The 21,082-nt window shown below is 38.8% G+C and overlaps 1 protein-coding gene across 1 annotated transcript in view; it reads right to left on the reverse strand.

The window, feature by feature from the left end:
• DCHS2 (dachsous cadherin-related 2) overlaps positions 1-21,082 on the reverse strand; it is a 176,942-nt gene that overhangs the window by 37,089 nt on the left and 118,771 nt on the right. The window contains exons 9-13 of the mRNA XM_053658565.1: positions 19,857-20,700; positions 17,383-17,622; positions 8,593-8,727; positions 8,174-8,383; positions 3,624-4,481 (exon numbers count right to left, since the gene is read on the reverse strand). Of these exons, the coding sequence (XP_053514540.1) occupies positions 3,624-4,481; positions 8,174-8,383; positions 8,593-8,727; positions 17,383-17,622; positions 19,857-20,700 (2,287 nt within the window). The remainder of the gene's footprint in view (positions 1-3,623; positions 4,482-8,173; positions 8,384-8,592; positions 8,728-17,382; positions 17,623-19,856; positions 20,701-21,082) is intronic.

The following is a 21,082-nucleotide window of genomic DNA, read 5'->3' on the forward strand; positions in this document are numbered from 1 at the left end:
ATTTTGAGTAACCCCCAGAAAATTTAAGCTTCTTAGAGGCATATATTTTTCACTTGAAGATAAAATTAGAATTGCAGGCATATTTGGGAGGGAAATCATTCTGAAAGTTATGAAATCACATTGAATAATTTATATCAAGGCCATTCTAATACTGATCAATGGATTCACACTCTTAAATCCATTGGAATTCAAATACACACACACACACAAACACAAATCACCTTCTGGTGTCCAGGATATGATCTGTGGTCTGTAATGAATTCATTTCCAGGCAAAGCTTTGGCCAGCTTGAAAACGTCAATCAATATTTTATGCACTTTGTCATTGTTTTGCACAGGGTCCTAGGATCTAGGTGTAGTTAGTTGTATCATCAGATTCAACAGCCTTCCTCAGTGGCATCCTTTCCTTCTCCCTTTTTCTCCCTGCTATATGCTGATGCCTTTGGTTTACCTCTCAACTTGGACTTCACATCCTTCACACATGTCATAGTTAGTCTTCAAAGTGAGGTCTCAACCTACTGCTTTAGATGTCCCAAAATGTATACCTACTTGAATATTTATGGACACCATATGCTTGTATTACTGCCAGGAGTATTTCTACACTTCCTCATACATAAGGTTTAATAAAGAGAGTGTTAAGTTCTATTGAAAACAAATTTATCCAATAATTACAAATATGAGAGGTCTAACAAGGGCAACTCGGGTCCGAGGTCAAAGAAAACACAGTGATGAGAATGGCAGGGTGAAGGCTTCCCATTCATTTATTCATTAGCTTTTCTGGTGGAATCTTAAACAGGAGGCCAAGCTTCAGAGATAAGAATGTAATTTGGTCTTCATCGTCCTCTGCCCTAACTTTTTATCTCAGGTTACTCTTACCCATACTGATTAACCCCAACTGTGATGCTTGGGAGCAGATGGAAGGTGTACAGATTTGATGAGACGCTGCCGGAATGATGGGAAACAGGCTAAAATCGGGGTCATTTCTTGCTAGCCACAGAGTGAGCCTGTGACACAAATGAAGGCACACTGCAAAAGGAAAATTTCCCCTTCCACAGCAGTTTTTATTGGTGTTATTATTAACTCATTTCTGAATTTGACCAGAAATATTATCATGCTTACTAATCCATAACTTAATTTCATATCAAAACAACTTCTTTGGGGTACCTTATACATTGCCTTTTTTTTTTTTAAGATTTTATTTATTTATCTTTAGAGGGGAAGGGAAGGAGAGAGGGAGAGAAACATCAATGTATGGTTGCCTTTCGTGCGTCCCCTGCTGGGAACTGGCCTGCAGGGAACCTGCCTGCAACCCTGGCATGTGCCCTGACTGGGAATCGAACCTCGATTGTCTGGTTTGCAGGCCCGCGCTCAATCCACTGAGCTACACCAGCCAGGGCTTACATTGCCTTTTATTTAGGTTTCATTTTGCAAATTGGTCCTGGGAGAATTGAGAAAGGATAGCTTAACAATTAGGAAATGCCTTAGGTATATTTAGAAATTTCATTCACTAATGTAAAAAATTGTAGTGACAATGATGGCTTCCATGCCAATTCTTTTGAGGAATAACATATTTAATGTCTATTGCTCTCAAGATTTATACTGGGTGTGAATGTTCACTAGCAGTGGTTGGAAACCCACTATGTGAAGGACACATGAATGAACTAGACAAGAGAAAATTGTTGCAAGAAAAATCCGAAGTCTTCCAGTCCTCTAAGAGGACCTCTTAGTCCTGCTATTTCCCACTATTCTCCCCCTCAGTCACGCAGTCCTCTCTGCTGTTCTCTGAACAAACCAAGAAGAATCCCACTAGCTTTTCTTCTTTTCTAAAATGCTCTGCCCCAAATATAGGGATGGCTACCTCATCTCTTCAAGTCTTTGCCCAAATGTCACTTGCTAAATGATGTCTGATATTATCTGTAATTTGTTGCCCCTTCAGCACTCCCTTCTTCTTCTAACCTTGCTCTGCTTTTCCTTTATTCAATGCCTCTTACCATCATCCAATGTATACTATACTTGTTATTTATTATGTTGATTGATATTGTCTTCCTATAACTGCTAGAATGTAAGTCTCACAAGAATGAGCAGCATTATATTTTAGCTCACTGATATATCCCAATGAAAAATTACCTGACACTTAATTCTCTAAAAAATGTGTTGAAGAAGAAAATAAAATACCTGAACAGTGATTGTGTATAGCAGTGGAGTGCTCCAGAAGACTTATGGATGGACAAAAAGGAGGCAGATCTGGGTTCAATATGTAAATGGCTTTCCAAATAAAGGGGCTTTCTAACTTTGACATGCAACAAATCACCTGCAGAGCTTGTTAAAAACAATGGGGTCTGGACCTCAGACTTCAGCAGAACCTGCAAGAACTAGGAAGTAGAATCTGCAGTGGGAGAGGAAAGTCATAGATCACCGGCTCTATACTCAAGTTCAAAAACCACTGCCCTAGATTCTCAATTACTGAAATATTCAAGTAGAGACTGAAAGACCATGTGTCAAAGATGTTTAGGGAGAAATGTGTATTATCCGCACTGCAGATGAAGGGTGGATTTTATTGTATAATTTTATCAGATTAATTTCAAGATTGATTAATATATCTTGTGCTATATTATTGAGAACATGTTAACTTTACTTCCCATCAGGCTTTGCTATGAGGTTGGTATTTATGTCCCTTAAGAGGAATAGAAATATAGCTCCAAGAAGAATCTCACATTTTTAAAACATTTAACTCTTATGTGGAAGTCTCATTACACATAAGAATATATATAGATTGGAAATTTCTGGCTTATTTTTGAAGCCACAAATATTTCATTTAATGAGGATAACTGCAATTTACTCTTAATTATGTTTGGAATCCATAACAGAACTTCTGAGTAACACTTAATTCAAAAGAGGGTAGAATGATCTGCAATTGAGAACAACCCTAACTGAATATTCAACCTTAAATTGAATGTTCTCTTTCCATATAGGAAGCATTATATAATGTGCAAAATGCATTTTTACTATAATATGAAAAAATTAATTTCAGAAAAATGCAGGCTGCCTTCTAAACAGTGGTTTATGAAGGTATCACATGAAACAGAATCATGATAAAATGACAAACAAAACCAAAAAATTGGCAGGAGCAAGCACTTGACATGCATCAGACCTTCAGCAACCAAACCCTCCCCCAAAACCTTGAGTCCCTTTGTGTGCCCTCTGGTGGGTTAGAAGAATTAGAAGATTCAATTCTCTGTTCTCTCATTGGACATAATTACCTAAATTGAAATTTTTTAAATTTAAAACTATCTACATAGGTTTTTTTGTATGTATATAGAAGGATACTTTAAATTAATCTGTTTAGTAGGTTTTTTAATGTTTCCCATAAATTGTGTGGAAATTATTGAAAAACAATTAGTGCTATGAAGAAAAATGATCAAATGTGTGTTTTACTGTATTTGAGTATATTTTTCTGATATACTTTGGATGAAAATTAGCATATCAAGTATTGGCTACATTAAAAACTATAAATGAATTTATAATAACATTCTTATTGTATAATCAATCTTTAGTTTTAAGCATTTTGCCAAAGTAACTGCAAAATACTAAAAAAAAAAAACAAACCCTCAAAGGGACACTCACCTGCCTCACAATTTTCAGTCACAAGCCCTTTATACAGGTGGTGGCTGAAGGACACCTTTACATCCGCTCCTTCCATGTGAACGACCAAGAGACCCGCAGTTGTCCTAGCCGGGACCCCTTGGTCCATAACTTTAAGCTGCAGCCACATCGGAAAATATCCTGAAGACGGGTTTTGCTGAAGCTGAATCTCTCCTGTATATTTGTTAATAGAAAACATGGACTGGGTCTCTGCAAAACTAAAAATGACAGTTCCATTGGGCCCCACGTCTGGGTCACTGGCTCTCAGAATGGCAGTCGTCTGGTTTATAGGTAACTGAGGGGAAAGAAAAACGTCAAAGGGGTTTTGTTCCCAAACTGGATCATTGTCATTAACATCAGTAACATATACTTTTATAACTACTGTGGTGCTTCTGGAGCCCTGGATGCTACAGTCTCTGGCCACAGCCTTGAATGTATATTGAGATCTGGCTTCTCGGTCGAGGGTATAGCCCGTTCTCAGAGTGCCTGCCACAGGGTCAATGGTGAAGGCACCAGAAGCCTCATCTGTCAGAGAGTACACAGTTTGCCCATTCAGGCCTTCATCCTTGTCCACGGCGGTGAGCACAAGAACCACAGTGCCCACTTCAGCATCTTCTCTCACGGAGGACTGGTAATGAAGTGTGGGAAAGGAAGGGCTGTGGTCATTGTCATCCAAGACTCTGAGTTGCAGCTGCACTATAGAGCTCCTCGGTGGATCCCCCAGGTCGGAGCACAGGATGGCAAGGGCAAAATTGCTGACTTGCTCCCGGTCCAAAGCACGAGTGGTTGAGAGTTCTCCTGATGTTTCATTAATGGCAAAGTACCCATCAGTATTTCCATCTATCAAAGAAAACAGATTCAAAATTCACTCGAATTAGAAAAGTAGCTGCCCTTAGCTAGTCATATACACACATATATTCATTGATTCAGTGGACAAATATTTATTTCCTGATTACTTCATCCTAGTGCTTTTGAAATACTGAGGCTGTAACAATGTGCATGACTGATAAAGCCCCTGCCCTCATGAAGCTTCCATTATCAGGGATGGACAAAATACTATAATTCAGTATCTATCTTAATTCAATCAATAATTAGGACATCTGTTTTGACTGATATATAGAAGTATAATTTTCATGCATGTGCACCTATAACACTTATATTCATATGTTTTCCTTTTGAGAGGATTAAAATGTATATCTTATATAAAATAAAACAATAGTAGGCAGAGATAAGAAGTAGGATGAAATGTCTATTTTTATATATCAATCATGAAGTAACAGATTGATAGCAGTAATTCTCCCCAAAATGACTCACTACTGATTATATGGCACTTATATGACAGTAATAAGCACTGTTCTACATTTCCATGCATTTTGTGCATGAATCATGAAACACTTCCGTTAGAGATAGTGAAACACTTGTCTATTTCTTCCATAACATAAGCAAAGAAAGTGTTTTGTCTCTGCATCCTTCAAAAACATCTGTCTTGCATTATTATCCACGGTACTAAGTGGAATAAAAATTAAAACTGAACACAGGACAAAAAGTTGTCAAAGACATTTGAAAGTCACCCTGAACATTAGTCTGAAAAAAATGTGGTTCAATAACTTGCTGGCCATATTCTTTGATGAGGCTCACTGTTTCCGATAGTGTGGAAATATACCCAAGTCTGCCAGAGTCAGTAGGAAGTAGACTGGCATTCAGAGAACATGACAGTCATAGGTAGTGCTGGGGACTGAGGAGAAGGAACTTGAACTTGTACTTCTTCATAAGACATGGTTAACTTGTACCACACAAAGGGATGATGAGACAAACTACATTTCTGTGGCATTTGTGGGTGATAAACACGCATCCACTCAGCAAACATTTAAGGAACTCCTGCCATATACCAGGTATGTGCTGCATGCTGGAATATGAGGAGAGCAGGATGTGATCCCAGGCTCCAAGAGTTGAGAGTTAGGAGGAAATGGGGGTCAGTGCCTGGACATTTAAGTACAGTGTGCAAATCCTACATACGGGGCATGGGGATGCCCAGGGGAAGGGCACACAGTCCTGTGTTAGGATGGGCAGGATGTGCTTATTAGAAAGAGTGATGTCAAAACTGAGTCATGGAGGGGAGAAAGGCCACATGTTTCAGAGAGAAGGAAAAGCAAGAGGAGGAGGGAAGAGCATGTGTGAGGTCCCTGGAACTGGAGAAGTCAATGGCTCTGAATGTTTTAGTTAACACAGGGCCCCCTGGGTATTTGAGTGCTGGGGGTGGGAAGAGAGTTTGCAGTGGATTTCGGAGGTAAGCAGAGGGTCACATATGAAGTGCTCTCTGTACACTGCTGAACCAGTTTATGTTTTGTCTTAAAATCCACGGGGAGTCCCTGAGGAGCTACAGACAGGAAAGTGTCATGAATCACATTTCTGTTTTAGAAAAAGTCCTGGGCAGCAGCATCCAGCCTGATTAGAATACGGGAGATTCTGAAACCATAGGTGCAGACAGGAAGTGGCCACATTAAAAAAAATATGAAGGAGGAAAAAGGAGTAAGGCAGGAAGAATTCATGATGGGCTTAGGCAAAAGACTAGGGTGTTTAGACCAGTTCTCGTGAGGTCTGAGTGCTCTCAGGGTTACATGACGCTTTCCAAGAAGTTTCTGGATGTACATCCTTAAGAATCCAGAGTGCAGATGATTTTAAGAAGCTTGAGTGTGAAGGAAAGAGATAGTGAATGAAGGGATACTTCTGAGGAAGGGTGTTTTTCAAGATGGGAAAGGCTGGTAAAAAGTGATGGGAAAAGCCAGTAGCAGGGGAGACATTGGTCATGCAGGAAAGGGAGGGGCATGAACATAGACGGGGAACATCCCTGGTGCCATGGGAGAAGAGAGGTGCAGTCTGGACATCGTTTGTGACTGGCCCTCGACAAGCTGAGTGCAGAAATGGGGAGTGAGCATTTAGAAAATTTCATAGCAACTCAAGAGAATACTTTTATGTCTGCATAATATAATAATAGTTCTTAAAAACTGGGGTTTGCATTTTGCATGCTTTTGATTCTTTTCCACTTAGTCTTTCCACTTAGAATATTTTCCACTCATACTTACTGTATTTTATAAAAAGTATCAGTTACAACAGATTGGAAATTTAAAAAATATAAACCACAGATAGTTTGAGAAGTTTTAGAAAACAAAAGAGGAAAATATTCTACTGGAATAGGAAGGAAGAAGTAAGAATTGGACTTATTGATATAGGTTACTTGGAGGGAGTATTATTCTTTGGAATGGCAGTATGATATACCTTTATCATAAGGAAATAATATAAGTATTGTTCAACACAGAATTTTTATTACAGTAAGACTGTTCAATATCTAAATGACTACCAAAAGGAATGAGTGAAATAAATGATTTTATGCATATGCATAAGAGACAGATTTAAAAATATATATTCACTGACATGAAAGATTTAGACAGTATATTCATTTAAAAATGAGGCAACAAACTAGTGCACATAAATTTTCTGATATATATAAAAATGGTGTCTGTCTATATATAAAAATTCACCGAAGTTCATGGAAAAGTGTTTTTCAGAATACCAAGTGAGTTATCCCTGCAAGGCATAAGATTTTTTGTTATTACTTTGGTTTTTTATAAATTATATATATACACAACTTATATATATATTATATATTTATACATTTTACAGCAATGATATATCATTTTATAATCAGGGGAAAAGGCAATAAAACTGTTTTCCTTTTGGAGTAAAATGGGCGGTACACAGAGCATAGATTGATTATAGAATTTATAGCAAGCAGAAAGTGACAGCTTCCGGAAGCCAGTCCTAAAACTATATTTACAAGACCTTAAAACAGCTTCTCTTCATCAGAAGCAGTCCCGAAGCACTGCTCTCTCCTTAGCGCCCTTCATTCTGTGTACTCTCTGATGGATACAGAAAATCAGGTTCTTCAATCACTCTTTTGTTAGATGAGTAAGATATGGCACTCTCAAGCTGACTGTGCTGATGTGGAAGTTATTCTGTCAGAAATCCTCATGCCTCTGATCTAAAGGGAGCCATATCACAAAATTATCCTTTAGGGAAGAAGTTCCTAAAGACCTTGACCTTTGGGGGATGGTGGCAGATCTGAAGTGTCACACTGCTGTTCAGATCTGGGAATTGTTTGCCCACTCATGTCTTCTAGGTCCTTCTAGAAAGACTTGGATAAAGTGAATTGCTCAAAATAATGAAAATAAGTGATTATAAGAGAGAAACACACACAAAAAAGGCTATCTGTTCCACCTGTACATCCACGAATGTTAAGTAATTTAGGGCAATGAAATGCATTGTCCTATAGGAAAATGCACAGGAGTTGTTGAGAGCAGTGGTTCTGGACGGCGGTAGGAAGGAGACAGAGAGGGAACCCAGGGCACCAATCAGTTCTAACTGGGTGCGTGTTTTGCCAACACTGCAATAAACTCCAAATACAGAACAATCACCATACAGTGCGTCAGCTCGGTCAGTGTCATGGGGGGAATTTTAATAAAGAAAACACTTACCAATCAAATGATACTTGATAGCTCCATTGTTGCCGGTATCCATGTCAAAGGCCAAAACAGTGTAGACAACCCCTGGCTCTTGGTTTTCCAAAACCTCAATGTCATGGGTGGGGACAATAATCTTCGGGACATGATCATTTTCATCTTCCACGGTACAGAGAATGGTTGTGGTGCCAGACAGTGAAGGAACACCCCCGTCTCGTACAAGCACTGACACGGAATGAAAAATGGCACAGATTGGGGCTGTTAATTCATACCTGAAATGCACTGCCCTCACTCAACAGCACCAGGCTAAGCTAACCCGGTGGCACTGGGTCAATAATGTTTTATTTAAAGACGCCCTACTGATCCGTAACACTTCCTACTGCCTGGGCTTGTTTGTCTGTTTGTTTGTTCAGCAGAGAACAGGGATCCCTTACCTTGGAGGGTGAAGACTTCCTGAAGTTCTCTGTCAAGTGTGGTGGTTGTCACCACCTCTCCGGTGTCAGGATTTATCTCAAACAACCCAAATGATGCACCTGGCATGATTTCAAACTGAAGCTTGGAATTGATTCCTTAAAGAAAACATAAAGAAAAATTTTAGCAATTATCCCTTCAGAATCCATTCTGTTCTCCTATTCTTTTTCCTATGAACATATTAGGCGATAGATGAAAAAGGCAAGATGCTTAAACAACCTTCAAATTAAAGTTAAAAAACAAAACAAAACAACTCTCTTGGCTGCTCTTGCTAAATAAAAGCCTCATGAGCCAAAATGCTTGCTTTTCAAAAGTCTTAGGAGACTTCCCCACAGTGAATGCTTAAGATTTTTTCCCTCCCATAAAAAATTTCTTATGAGTGTGCAACTCTCCAACATATTCCTAATTACTCTTTCCAACACCCCTGATTGCAGCTTCATGACATAACCGTAAGCTACAGGGCAAAGGGCAGTTTCCATGAATTGACCCGTTTCCAAGCTTGGGCTCAGTTACGATGCTCCGTTCTTTTCCCAGTGCAGATGGCGAGCTCTGCGAGTTGCTTCTCTGCATATTTTTTTTTGTTTTGTTTTTTACTTAATATTCAGCCTCCTTCTGGAGTGAGAAATGCTGCATTACCACATACTTTGAAAATAGTTCTTCCCACATTTTTTTGTGGTTTCATTTCTCCCCTGACAACAGAATCAGGCCATTTCCCCAAGGGGTTTGGAGACCTTTCATCCCATTAACTTGAACAGGTTTATTCTGTGTCGTTGTAATTTAGTTGCACTTTACACAAGTTCCTTTCAATCACTTTTCTATGTTTTTTTCTTAACTGACAAGAATCTCGGCATAGATTTAGTACTTAGATTATATGACTTTATATTTTAATAAAAGATGAAATATTGTTCTTTGTTCTCAACAACAACAAAAAAATTCACATCTTCATCTTGACAGTCTTAAAAAGTAAATTTCACTATGATCTAGCGAATATAATATAGGAATGAGTGCTGAAAGAAGTGGAATATCATGCAGTTTTATATAAAAATAAACATACATGTCTTCTTACTATGTCCCATGAAAGACAAAAGATAAATGAGATAATCTGCAGGCATTTGAATGACATTTTTAAAAGTCTAATAAGATAGGATCAGCATATTTGATATTATATGGCCAGAGGTTACCACAATATTTCATTCTATCACTAAGCATGGGTCATAGTATTACATTAATGATATTTTAATAGCACGGTGATTACTTTCATCTCATAATGACCGCATAATCTCTCCTCTAGGCAAGACAGAATTCCTAAAAATTCCAGGCTGTTACTCCTGTCTGTCTCTTCCCACATTTTGAAAATGGGAACGATGGCATTTTACGTCTACTTCACTTGTTCCTTGAATATTTGGCCAGCAAAATTAGGTGACGAGCTGATCTGCCAAGGAGCTCAAACAGGCACAATTCTGCCTACATGGAGCTGATGTGGAGAAAAGCACCTTTTAATTTTTGGAACTTTCAGTTTTAAAATCAATGTACTTACTTGTTATATGTCACACACAATATTATATACTAAATATTATCACCTTTAATTCCCCTCAGTGGTCAAACCTAGAAAATATCTTTAAATATTTCAACATAAACTCAAATCTTTGTGTTTTCCCTCCTTCCATTGTTTCCGTTGTTCTCTGATGTGTTTTTGCCACTATAACCAGGATTTCCCTGACTTTTAAAAAACTTCCGGATTTTATTATTCTTATTATTTGATATAGCTTCTCTCTGTAAAATAACCACTCACTGCCCACCCTCCTGGTGTGTTATTAAAGATAAATAAGGTCTTTCTTTATAACAACAGTTTGCATGCATACATTTTCACACTCCAGGCTTCACACCCTTTACTGTGACATAAATTTAAAGTATTTTACTGTGGCTTTTTTGGAACTTAGTCCCTTACTTCTTCCTCCACACCCTTATAATCCACCAAACAAAGAGAGCATCACCGAACTTGAAAACTAAGAGAATAAAATAAAATAGAGATTATTTAGTCAAAGTCCATTACCTTACTAAGCAATTTGGAAAGCTGGACCTGAGCCCACTGTGTGGTGTACTTATGACCACACCCAGTGAAGAATGTGAGTGTGAGCAGACACTGGTGTGCACACACGTACATCTGCTCTTCACCTCAAGACCTACAGCTTATGATGCCTTCATTTCTCCCACTCTGGTGGGGTAACCTCCCTCCACAGTTCTTTTCCTGCCCAGGCCCACCCCATGAATTCTTGCTGATTTCCTCAGCCCCGTGGCTTTTGGCAAAAGGGGACCAGCAAAGCTCCGACCAAGGATCACTCCAGCCACCTCTCTGCCCTCCTTGAACATCCAGCAGATAACTAGAGCTGGAGGAAATTTCACAACAGCGTAGACAGAGGCCACTGAAAGTCCTTGTCCCCTGGCCATCTTTCCAAATCTTCCTGGTCACCTCTCTCCCATTTGTGTCTCAAACACCTCCTGGCTCACACTCACAGATCCCTTCCCTCCTACTTCCCAGATAAAATGGAGGCACTGGGAGAAAAATCCCCTCAACTTCCTGCATCTATGCTCAACTCTATGTTCTGCTTTCTGTCTTCATGGTCAAGTAATTCTTCAAATACCTTCTTTGGAGTTTTCCTATCAGTTCTAATCTTTCTCATTAATTTCTTCCCTAAAATTATATTCTACAGCTGTAAGACTCAAGAATTTTTTCCTTTACAGCCAAGTGTCTTTTAAAAATTCTGTTCATTCTCCGCAGCTAGCTTGAAACCACTGCCATACCTAGCTACTCTTTCTAAAGTCACCGATGACCTTCTGGTTACAAAATCTACTTGTCAATTTTAGTCCTTACCTTCAGGTATTGTTGAATGATGTTAAAAAAGACAGAAAGGAAGGAACAAAGGGAGAGAGGAAGGGATGGAGGGGGAGAAAAAGAGAGGAAAGGAGGAGATAAAAGGATTTCATTCTCCCTTCCTCCCAACCCAATGGCTTCAGTTTCTGCTCATACACAGGCGACAGCACATGACTGCATTGAGCTCCAGTTATCTGGAAGTTTAATTCATGCGTGCACACATTCATTAATGTGTTCCTTTATGTCATGCACATCTCCCCAGTGCTAGGCACTGGAAAGGCACCACTGAATAATAAGTAATTATCTTGACCCTCAGAGTTACCCTCTAATGGGGAAGACAATTAAACCAATGAGTTATAAACACCGTGATAGAATATACTAAATCACTGAGGAAGTGGGTCAGGGAAGACTTATCACAGGCACAAAATTTGTTCATTAATTATTTCACTCAATAAACATAGAGAAGGTGATGGTAAGTGGCAAGGTACAGTGAATATACTAGGTACTAAGAATATAACTGACAGCAAGAAGACAACTTCTCTGCCCTCACAGTGCTTACAGCACAGCACTGCATACAGGTGGTAAGCAGGCAATCATGATTCCACCTGATAAGAATGACTGTGGAAGTACAGGTTCCCTTTGGTATAAGCTGAGACCCTAACAATGAATAGGATTTAACAGGTAAGGGGGAATAGAGTGTTGGCACCCAAGGGACCTTGCAGGGAGGCTGAGAGTCAGAAGGAGAGGAGATAGGACTTCCTCCTCCCATTTGCTGTGATGCCACTTCACCCCGCTGCAGCAACTGCCTCCAGTGTCTTTGGTACTCCCAGGACCAGGCTCTGCAAGGCTCCCTCTCTTATTTTCTTCTGAGGTTCTGATCATCTTGGCCTCTTCTTCTTGTTTTCCAGCATTTTTCCTGGGTTACCCCAAGACTCCCCTTTCCCTTACCCAGCCTTCCAATGCTTGCGCAGTAACATCTGGTTTTCCTGACTGCACCTGACTGATACAGTACTTGGCACCAGCAGTGGGCCCCAAGTAACAGGAACTTTGGGATTGGTTTGATTACGTTTTAGGCTTTGAATGAACTGCTGAGTTCCTTGGCCATGGGGAATGGAATACTAGTAATTCATCACTTGCAATGATATCACAATCAATTAAATTATAGCCTGTGTTGGTTTGCATTAAGTGACTATTAAAGGACTCGAATTCCTTAGAGGACCAAATGGTGCTGACTTGGGCCATATGAGAGTAAAAAGAAATGTGATGTGAGACAGCTGTTTCTGAATGTGCAAGGAACTTATAGAAAGAAAATTATAAGCTGAGGCTTTAAACTTGCAGCTCAGTCATAGTCAGAACACCAGAAATCTGTGGGAGCCCTAGAATCAATCTCCCTGAGATCATACCCAAATTGAATGGCAGATGCAAGAGGTAATTTCTTGAAAGAGGATGTTCATTGACCTGAAGAGCCATAACTAGTCAGATCTCAACATGTTGCAGGTGGTCATGTACAAATCCGACTCAGTCAGAGACAGCTTATTGTTTCAAAAGAACACCAAGTTTTCCAACTTATATTGGAATAAAGCTGGGGAATATGTGTGGAAATCATTTCTAAGGATGTGGAATCCAGGAAAATAAAACAGAGTTTTGATTTAGGCTGGACTTATTGATATGGTGTGGTTACCAGAGATCATGAAGTTAATGTGTTAGCTTGTACAGCTGTGTATTTTGACAGTTTCTTCAGTCGGCTGGATTTGACACTGGCCTATCATTGAGGTTGATCTTCCCTTGTTCTGTACCACAAAGAATTGAAAGCTTAAGGAAATGGGAATGTTAAGATGGATTTACTATGTCTGACACACACACACCCATTACATATCCTGAGTTCAGAGGATTCCTCCTTCATAATGACCTCTAGAAAGACATTGCTTAGAAGGACACAAGCATCCTTTAAAAGCCTTCTAGTAGCTGTCCCTTTGTAGATGGTAGATGATGAGGGGGACACCTTTTTAAAACCAACACTTGACAATAATTTGTAAGAACTACAAAATGATTTGCTTTTACCTAGCATGAACAACCAAGTACTTCAACAGGGTAAACCCTTCTGCTATTCACCATCATCTACTGGCAAAGATGTTGATCATCTTGGCATCCAGTAGAGCATCGCATTGATCCACTACTTTGATGACATCATAATTGGATCTGATGAGCAGAAAGTAGCAGGTAACTTAGATGTATTAAATAGATACATGCATTAGACCAGCAGTCAGCAAAGTATAGCCCGCTGGCCAAAACCAGCCCACCCCTGCTTTTGTACATTTTTATTGAAACAGAGCCATACCCATTTCTTTATGTATTATCTATGGTTGCTCTTTTGCTGCCACAATAGCACTGAGTAACAGAGACTGTATGGCCTGCAAAGCCTAAAACATTTACTCTCTCCCCCCTTCCCAGAGAAGAGTTTGTAGAACCCTGTCCTAGAGTAAAGGGTGGGAGAAAGATAAGAGATGAGGACAGAGGAAAACTGGAGTTGCTTCATAAAAATGCCTGATTATAAAGCTAAAAGACAATAGAACTTTCCTGTAGAAACCACAGGAAATGAATAAAGAATTCTGGCCCAGGGAGTGCTCTTTTTGGATATGCTTTTTAGGAAGATCAATTTTCCATGTGATCCCTCAACTGCATGATGCCCTGCAACCCAGACATTTCTGAAGCAAAACCAGGATTGGCGGACTGAATGAAGGGATAAATAAATGAGCAAATTCCGAAGCATGAAGGCGACTGGAAGCAGCACAGTTTCACAGATGCTTCAGTGTCTCAGATCACAGTTAAAAATATGGATCACTGTGTCCCTAAGTCATAGATCCTGAGCAGTAGCTAAGGGACCTGGGATAAAAGTAAATAAACTACATCCTGGATCCACGAGAAGTTCACAGCCTAATGGACAGGCAGACAAGTAAACAATTACATAATTACAGTACCGTAGACTAAGTGAAATAAGAATATATATCAATTTCAACAGTGATTCTCTCTGGGTGAGAGGGGTCATGAGTGGTCCTTACTCTTTTTTTTCCTGTTTACTATTTCATTAATTCTAAAGCTTTTTCTCACATTTTAACATTCCTAAAATTAGATACATTGACAGCGCATGGTGCCTTCAGCTTCATGAAGCAGGTGAAATGCTCTCACTGAAGTGTTTCTCCCTTGTCCCAAGTGTAAGCTGTTGGATGCCGTTGTTCATCTAGCAGAAGGCATTTTCCAATAAACCGATATGGAGTTTATTCAAGATAAACCCAGATGGAGGATACATTCTCCATCTCCATCGTGGAAGAGAGAATAAGAGCTCACTATAGAATTCCACACTTCTGTACGGCAATAAAATATTTTTATTTTATTTTATTTATTTTATTTTTTGCCACTCCGAAGTAAACCTCTCAGTCCACAGTGAGTCATCTTCCCTGGCAGGGTGCCCTGTCCTGGCCGTGGCAGAGAGGGGCACCTGGGGAGCCTCGCTCACTAACAATGGAGCTCTTGTTGGTGGCACCAAATGCTGTAGCAGTTTTAATGCCTTAGTTAAAACCTGGTAGTTGTTTTCCCATTTTAACCTAAGAAAAAACTCCTGTTAGAACTAGTGTGAGTCATACATCATAAACATTCAGTGCTCAAATTCCCATGGGTTTTGAAGGCCAACACTTTAGGCTTACGTTTTTAAAAACTACATGGTAGAATGTTAGAAAACATATGTCAAGCTTTCTGGTATTAAGTAATGCTATATTGTACTTTTTAAAATATGTACTACAAAGTAAACCATTCATAAATTCCTATGTGATGCTGGTATGTTAAAACATCGACTACATCATTTAATTGTTATGCATAATCCTTTTTCATTATTTTAACCTAATAAGCTCCCCCCCAAAAAAAAGACCAACGGGAAATATGTTCAAAATCACATGCATACACACAAATTTACATGTGTTTACATAACTACTTGCTTAACAGATCTGGCCTCATTAAAAACACTAACATTTCTAGTAAACTGAAATTGTCTCCCACACATGTGAAGGTACCTGGCACTCAGGAAGATATTAGGTGTGTATTTAAAGCATACATAAGTGCAAAGTCAGAAAAACAATAATTTAACATCTTAATTCTCTGTCCAGCAAAACGTAATCTCTAGAATAATGAACATTCAATTCAAGTAACTGGTCGCAGACTACTGGTTCTAAAAGAAAATAACACTAACAGTCGGTAACTTGACAGTAAAAGTCAGAAAGAATTTTTATGGTAATCATCTTTAGTTGATATATGCAAATTTGAGAGAAATTCTCTCCTCCCTCTTCAAACATTTAAAGCAAAAGTAATCTTTTCAGTAGAGTCAATTGCAAAAAAATAAAATAAAATTAAGAAGCCAAAGTAAGGTCAAGGGAAGGGAGCATTTTACACAGTTTAATAATTGCTAATCGCACATCATCGACAGGATTGGCACATGTCTGTGTACTCTGGGAAGTGGTTTCGATGGTGCCCTGAGCCCTGTGTTATTCGACTTATATGAGAGCACACACACTCACAGAACTTTACTGAACCGGAATTACGGTAAAACACAAGGCTTCTGTATATTCTCCCTTGTTTCTATCACCCTAAAAACCATACCTTCATGGGTGGTTGGGACAAGCAGTTGTTAGCATGCTCCAGTCCTGTGTCTTAGAGCAAAATAAGAAAAACTGTTTGATCACACTGCCCCGCTCTGGTCAGAAGAGAGATTAGGTTAGGCCCTGAAAGTTTTTGTAACATCACATCTTAAGTGCATGTGTTTCATTAAAAGACGATGTTTCCAAAATGGCAATGCATCTGAATGGTATACAATTTACATTAAAAGCTCAAGGAAATATACATTTTTACCCCTTTTAAACAGTAGGAACATGCTATTATTAATAGTATTTCTCCATAGAAACATCTATTACTATCCTTATAAAGAAAGCACAAAATATTACCCCAATTATATAAATGCCACTTGCTGTGCACAAATGTGAATCCTGGGCTTATTAAACTACTCATATTAATTCAGGCGGGAAAATTTGGCATATGATGCTAGTGGAAAATACTTCACTGTAGTTTTTATAGTTATTTTGGTTAAAATAAAAACAGGATATTATTAAAGTTACTGAAACTTAAAAGCCTAAAAGGTCAGTGATATTGAAAAGTAATTCTAAGAAATCCTAGGAATTTACAGATTTTTAGCCAGAGTATCATTTTACTTCAAAGTCATTTGTCTCAACACAGTGGTTGGTATTAATAATAGTAATAATAATAAAAACAGAAGTTATCACATCTATTGACCACTTATTGGGCCAGATACTTAAAACTATAAATCAGGTATTATTGTTATCCATGTTTTAGAGATAAGCACACAGAGGAACAGAGAGGATCAGTAACTTGGTCAAGGTTACACAGCTTAAATAAATGGCAGTTCTAGAACTCAAACTCAGGAAGTCTGACATCAGCATCCTATCTTTTCCGTTATGTTACACTGTACAGAGAGGAACTAACCATTTGCCTTCCTGCATTCAATGTATCTAGTATACTCTGAAAAAAAGTGATACCTAGTCTATACCTCTGCTTATTATCACAATCAAATCAATAAATTCTGTTAATTAGGTGTGTATTGCTCTACTATAAATAATGACAAAGATCAATAGGAGAAAATGCTATATAAGAGCACGCTTCATCTTTACCCATGGATAGGATTTTTATGAATGCCATTTAAAGAGGTATGAGAAGTTTGAGATGACTCACAAGTGTTTCATTTTTCTGGGACATAACCAGTTTAAATTACATCCATTTTTGTTTTTAGCATTAATTACTTAGTTTCCATATTTTAAATTACCTGAATCTCTGTCCATAGCTTCAACCCTTGTGACAAACTCCCCCGGACCTTGGTTTTCTTTAACTGAAGCTCGATATAGGTGCTGCTTGAACATGGGTGCCTCATCGTTTACGTCAAGAACAGTGACTGTCAGAGTCTGGGACGAAGACAGTGCTGGGACACCATCGTCTAGTGCCAGAAGGGTCAGAATGTGCTCAGTTTTAATTTCGTAATCCAGAGAGCAAGTTGTAGTGAGTAAGCCTGTTTTGAGAGTGGAGAAGGGTAATACATAATAAATATTCTTTAGAATAGCCAACTTCACACTCTACTTACATCTAAAACTTCAGAATCTTTCTTTGTTAAATAAGAAATCTTATGAAACTAACTTTAAATTGGTATATTATCTAAAATGAAATGACATTTTTTTTTACCAGAAAAGTCATCCTAATTTAAACTATAGGGATGCATGAAAATTCTGAAGTAGTCTATAGTATACCGTTATGTACTGTGAAGATTACACCGGAAGGATTTCTGTACCCAACCTCTACCTTCGTTTAAAAGACTGTCTTCAGGACAAGGGAGATTTGTGTTTAAAGTGACCAAGTTGCAAAAAGATGAGTATGGCTACATTCTTTAAGATATTTAGCCTTTAAAAAATTTAGTTTTTGTTATCCTCTCTTCATACTTATTCTGTTAACTGTTGCCTTTATTAATAACAACAAAAAAACCCAGTAAAGACTTTATAACCCAGACACATTTCATGAACAAAGCATGTCTCCATCCTCTTGCCATCGAAGCATGTAACTCATTTAAGCAAAGTGTTGTGAAGTCTCGCACACTGTTGCTGTCCATGATTCCAGCTGTCACATGTTTTCTTTTAGGATTGCTGTTTGCTTCTCCAGCACACGCTCATCCTGTAAGAACTTTTCTTCAAATAATTAAAGAGGTTTACTGCTTCAGATTTTGTCAAACAGCTTTCCAGTAATTACGTATTATTTCATACTTCACAGCCAAAAGCCATTGAAAAATTCGCTATGTCTTCTTTATAAGAAATATGAGCCTTGTGAGAGAAACACAGCAATGCATTCAGCAATGATCATTTTATGTCTTTAAAAAAGATCTCAACTGAAACAGCCACTGCAGTTGTTCAAGACTCGTGATGCCTATGTTACTGAGGCACAGTTCTAATTTTATCCATCCTCTTTAACAATCTGAAATAGACCTGCCTGAACTGTCAGGGAAATCATTGTAAGGACTGTTGAAATGGGTCCTTGGAGAGCCCAGCTCCAACAGTAATCAGTAACTAGGTCTGGACTGTCTCTCTGTCAGCTGGGCTTTTAGGTGGTATTCACGCATGCCTCAGAATGGAACCATATGTACGGGATTCAATAAATATTTTGATAAAAACATTCAGCAGTGGAAAGCCAGACGATAATCATGACTTCCAAATCCTACACATTCAGTTCATTCCAAATCATGGTCTTAGTCATAGTTGGGCCAATGGGCATACATCTGAGATTTTTTTTTCTGAGTCTCATGCAGAATTATTTATTTTTTTAGAGATTGAGATGGTAGTCCATCTCTTCAATATCTCGTTAAAATCAGGTTGAGGGCAGGTCATTTGCAATTTCACAAAAATAACACTTTATACCTATAATCTTCCATCAAACTACACCAAAACTTTTAGTAGATATTATCTGGCAACATGGTAATAGCAAGGCAACAGTAAGTGACATTGCTGTACAGTCCTTGACAGGGAATAAATGCTTCTGCATTTAAACAATAAAATGGTAGAGTCGAAATGAGAAGGGTCTTAACGCCCAAATCAACCCTGCCATTTAAAAATACATTATTCCTTGTGCTGGCTGGTATAGCTCAATGGATTGAACACTGGCCTGAGAACCAAAGGGTGGCCGGTTTGATCTCCAGTCAGGGAAAATGCCTGGGTTGCAGGTCAGGTCCCCAGGACAGAGTGTGTGAGAGGCAACCACACACTGATGTTTCTCTCCCTCTCTTTCTTCTTCCCTTCCACTGTCTCTAAAAAAATTAATTAATTCAATTAAATTAAAAAAATAAAAATACATTATTTCCAACTATTTACAAATGTATGTTTGTAAATTTATGATCTTAAAGATGATTTTCCACACTAAAGCCACTGAATAATGCTGTTGACTAGTCATATTCTATTTTTTTTTATATTTTTGGTACCTTCTCCTACCCTATGAGGATCCACAATGAGGGCAAAGAAGTTTGCTATGTAGATTCAACCCATGAAATGTGAGCTTACTACAAAGCATAGGCAATATTAAGGAACAGGCCAGTTACAGCTGGTTCTCTGAACACAACTTCTGTGCCTATCAATACACAAGTTAAAGGCAAAACCAGGTCACATTTCTGTAAAGCTTGTTCATTTGGAACTGTCATTTTAACAGAGGGACATGAAAAGGATAAATGGAAGCAAGTGATCAGAAGCTGTAATCGACAGCGGCAAATACCTGACGACTTATCGAGCATGAAGGCCATGTTTTCGTTTCCCGAGAGAATGCTGTACGTCACTCTTCCATTCCTTCCCTCGTCGGGATCGTGGGCAGCTACGTGATGCACCAAGGAGCCCACTGTGGCATCCTCTTTGACATGTGCGATGGGGAAAGACATAAAAGTGGGGCTGTGGTCATTTATATCCAAAATCACCACCTTTGCCACTAGCGATTTCAGTCGCCGGTCTGTCACATTCACAGCCTGGTCGGATGCAGTTATTGTCAGGACAACAGTCGGAACTCTCTCTCTGTCAAGGGGGAATGCGGTGACTAATGTGCCAAATGAGGGGTGGATGAGAAATGGATTGATTCCGGGGTGGTGGGATTCAATGAAGTATTGGATTCTACTGTTCAAAAAACTGCCATCTCCATCTTTGGCATTGAACACGTGCACCAGAGTTCCTATGGGGACATTCTCTTCTACGCTTATCACAATGAACTCATCCCGGAAAGATGGGGAATGGTCATTCTGGTCTTCCACATCAATACTAAGGAAGGCTGTGCTGTACAGGGGAGGGGTTTTGCTGTGGTCTTTAGTAACCACCCTGAAAAGATAGTGAGCCGTCATCTCATAATCAAGTTCTTTAGAAAGGAACAAGTCCCCCGTTGAGCTGTTGATTTCAAAGTGACCATCCTTGTCCTCTGCAGCGATACTAAAATGTAGTTTTCCATTATGATGTTGTTGGAAGTGATCAGGTGACTTTACCAAGCTCATTATTTTTGCAGGCTTCAAATTTTCTGGTATAACTAAATGTCTAATATTCTGAGAAATGGTGCCTCTCCCTTTGGATAGTGGTATCACCTGAAATAAGAATTAAAAGGAGGTGTTAACCTGAGGTATTTTTTAACAGTCGCATCAGTACATGTGATGGTATTATTTTGGAAAATAGTTCCTTCTGTTTGTGAAATACATGTTAAATTGTGATAAAATTTATTTATTTTTTTAGGAGAAAAAGAATACAAATTTATTAATTTTTATATTTTTTTAAAATAATTTTATTTAGTTATTTTTCAAGTACAGTTTTTTTGTCTATTTCTCCCATCCCAGCCCCCCCGCCCCATGCTCCCCACCTCCCTCCCATTTCTACCCCCCTTAGATCTCATCCCTGTGTCCTTCATATTTGTTCCTCCAAATCCCTTCCCTTTTTCCCCTTAAATTCCCTTCCCTCTCCCCTCTGGTCGCT

The sequence above is a fragment of the Artibeus jamaicensis genome, unplaced genomic scaffold (assembly GCF_021234435.1).
Source record: "Artibeus jamaicensis isolate MK-2021 breed Jamaican fruit bat unplaced genomic scaffold, CSHL_Jam_final scaffold_537, whole genome shotgun sequence".
Taxonomy (NCBI): Eukaryota; Metazoa; Chordata; class Mammalia; order Chiroptera; family Phyllostomidae; genus Artibeus; species Artibeus jamaicensis.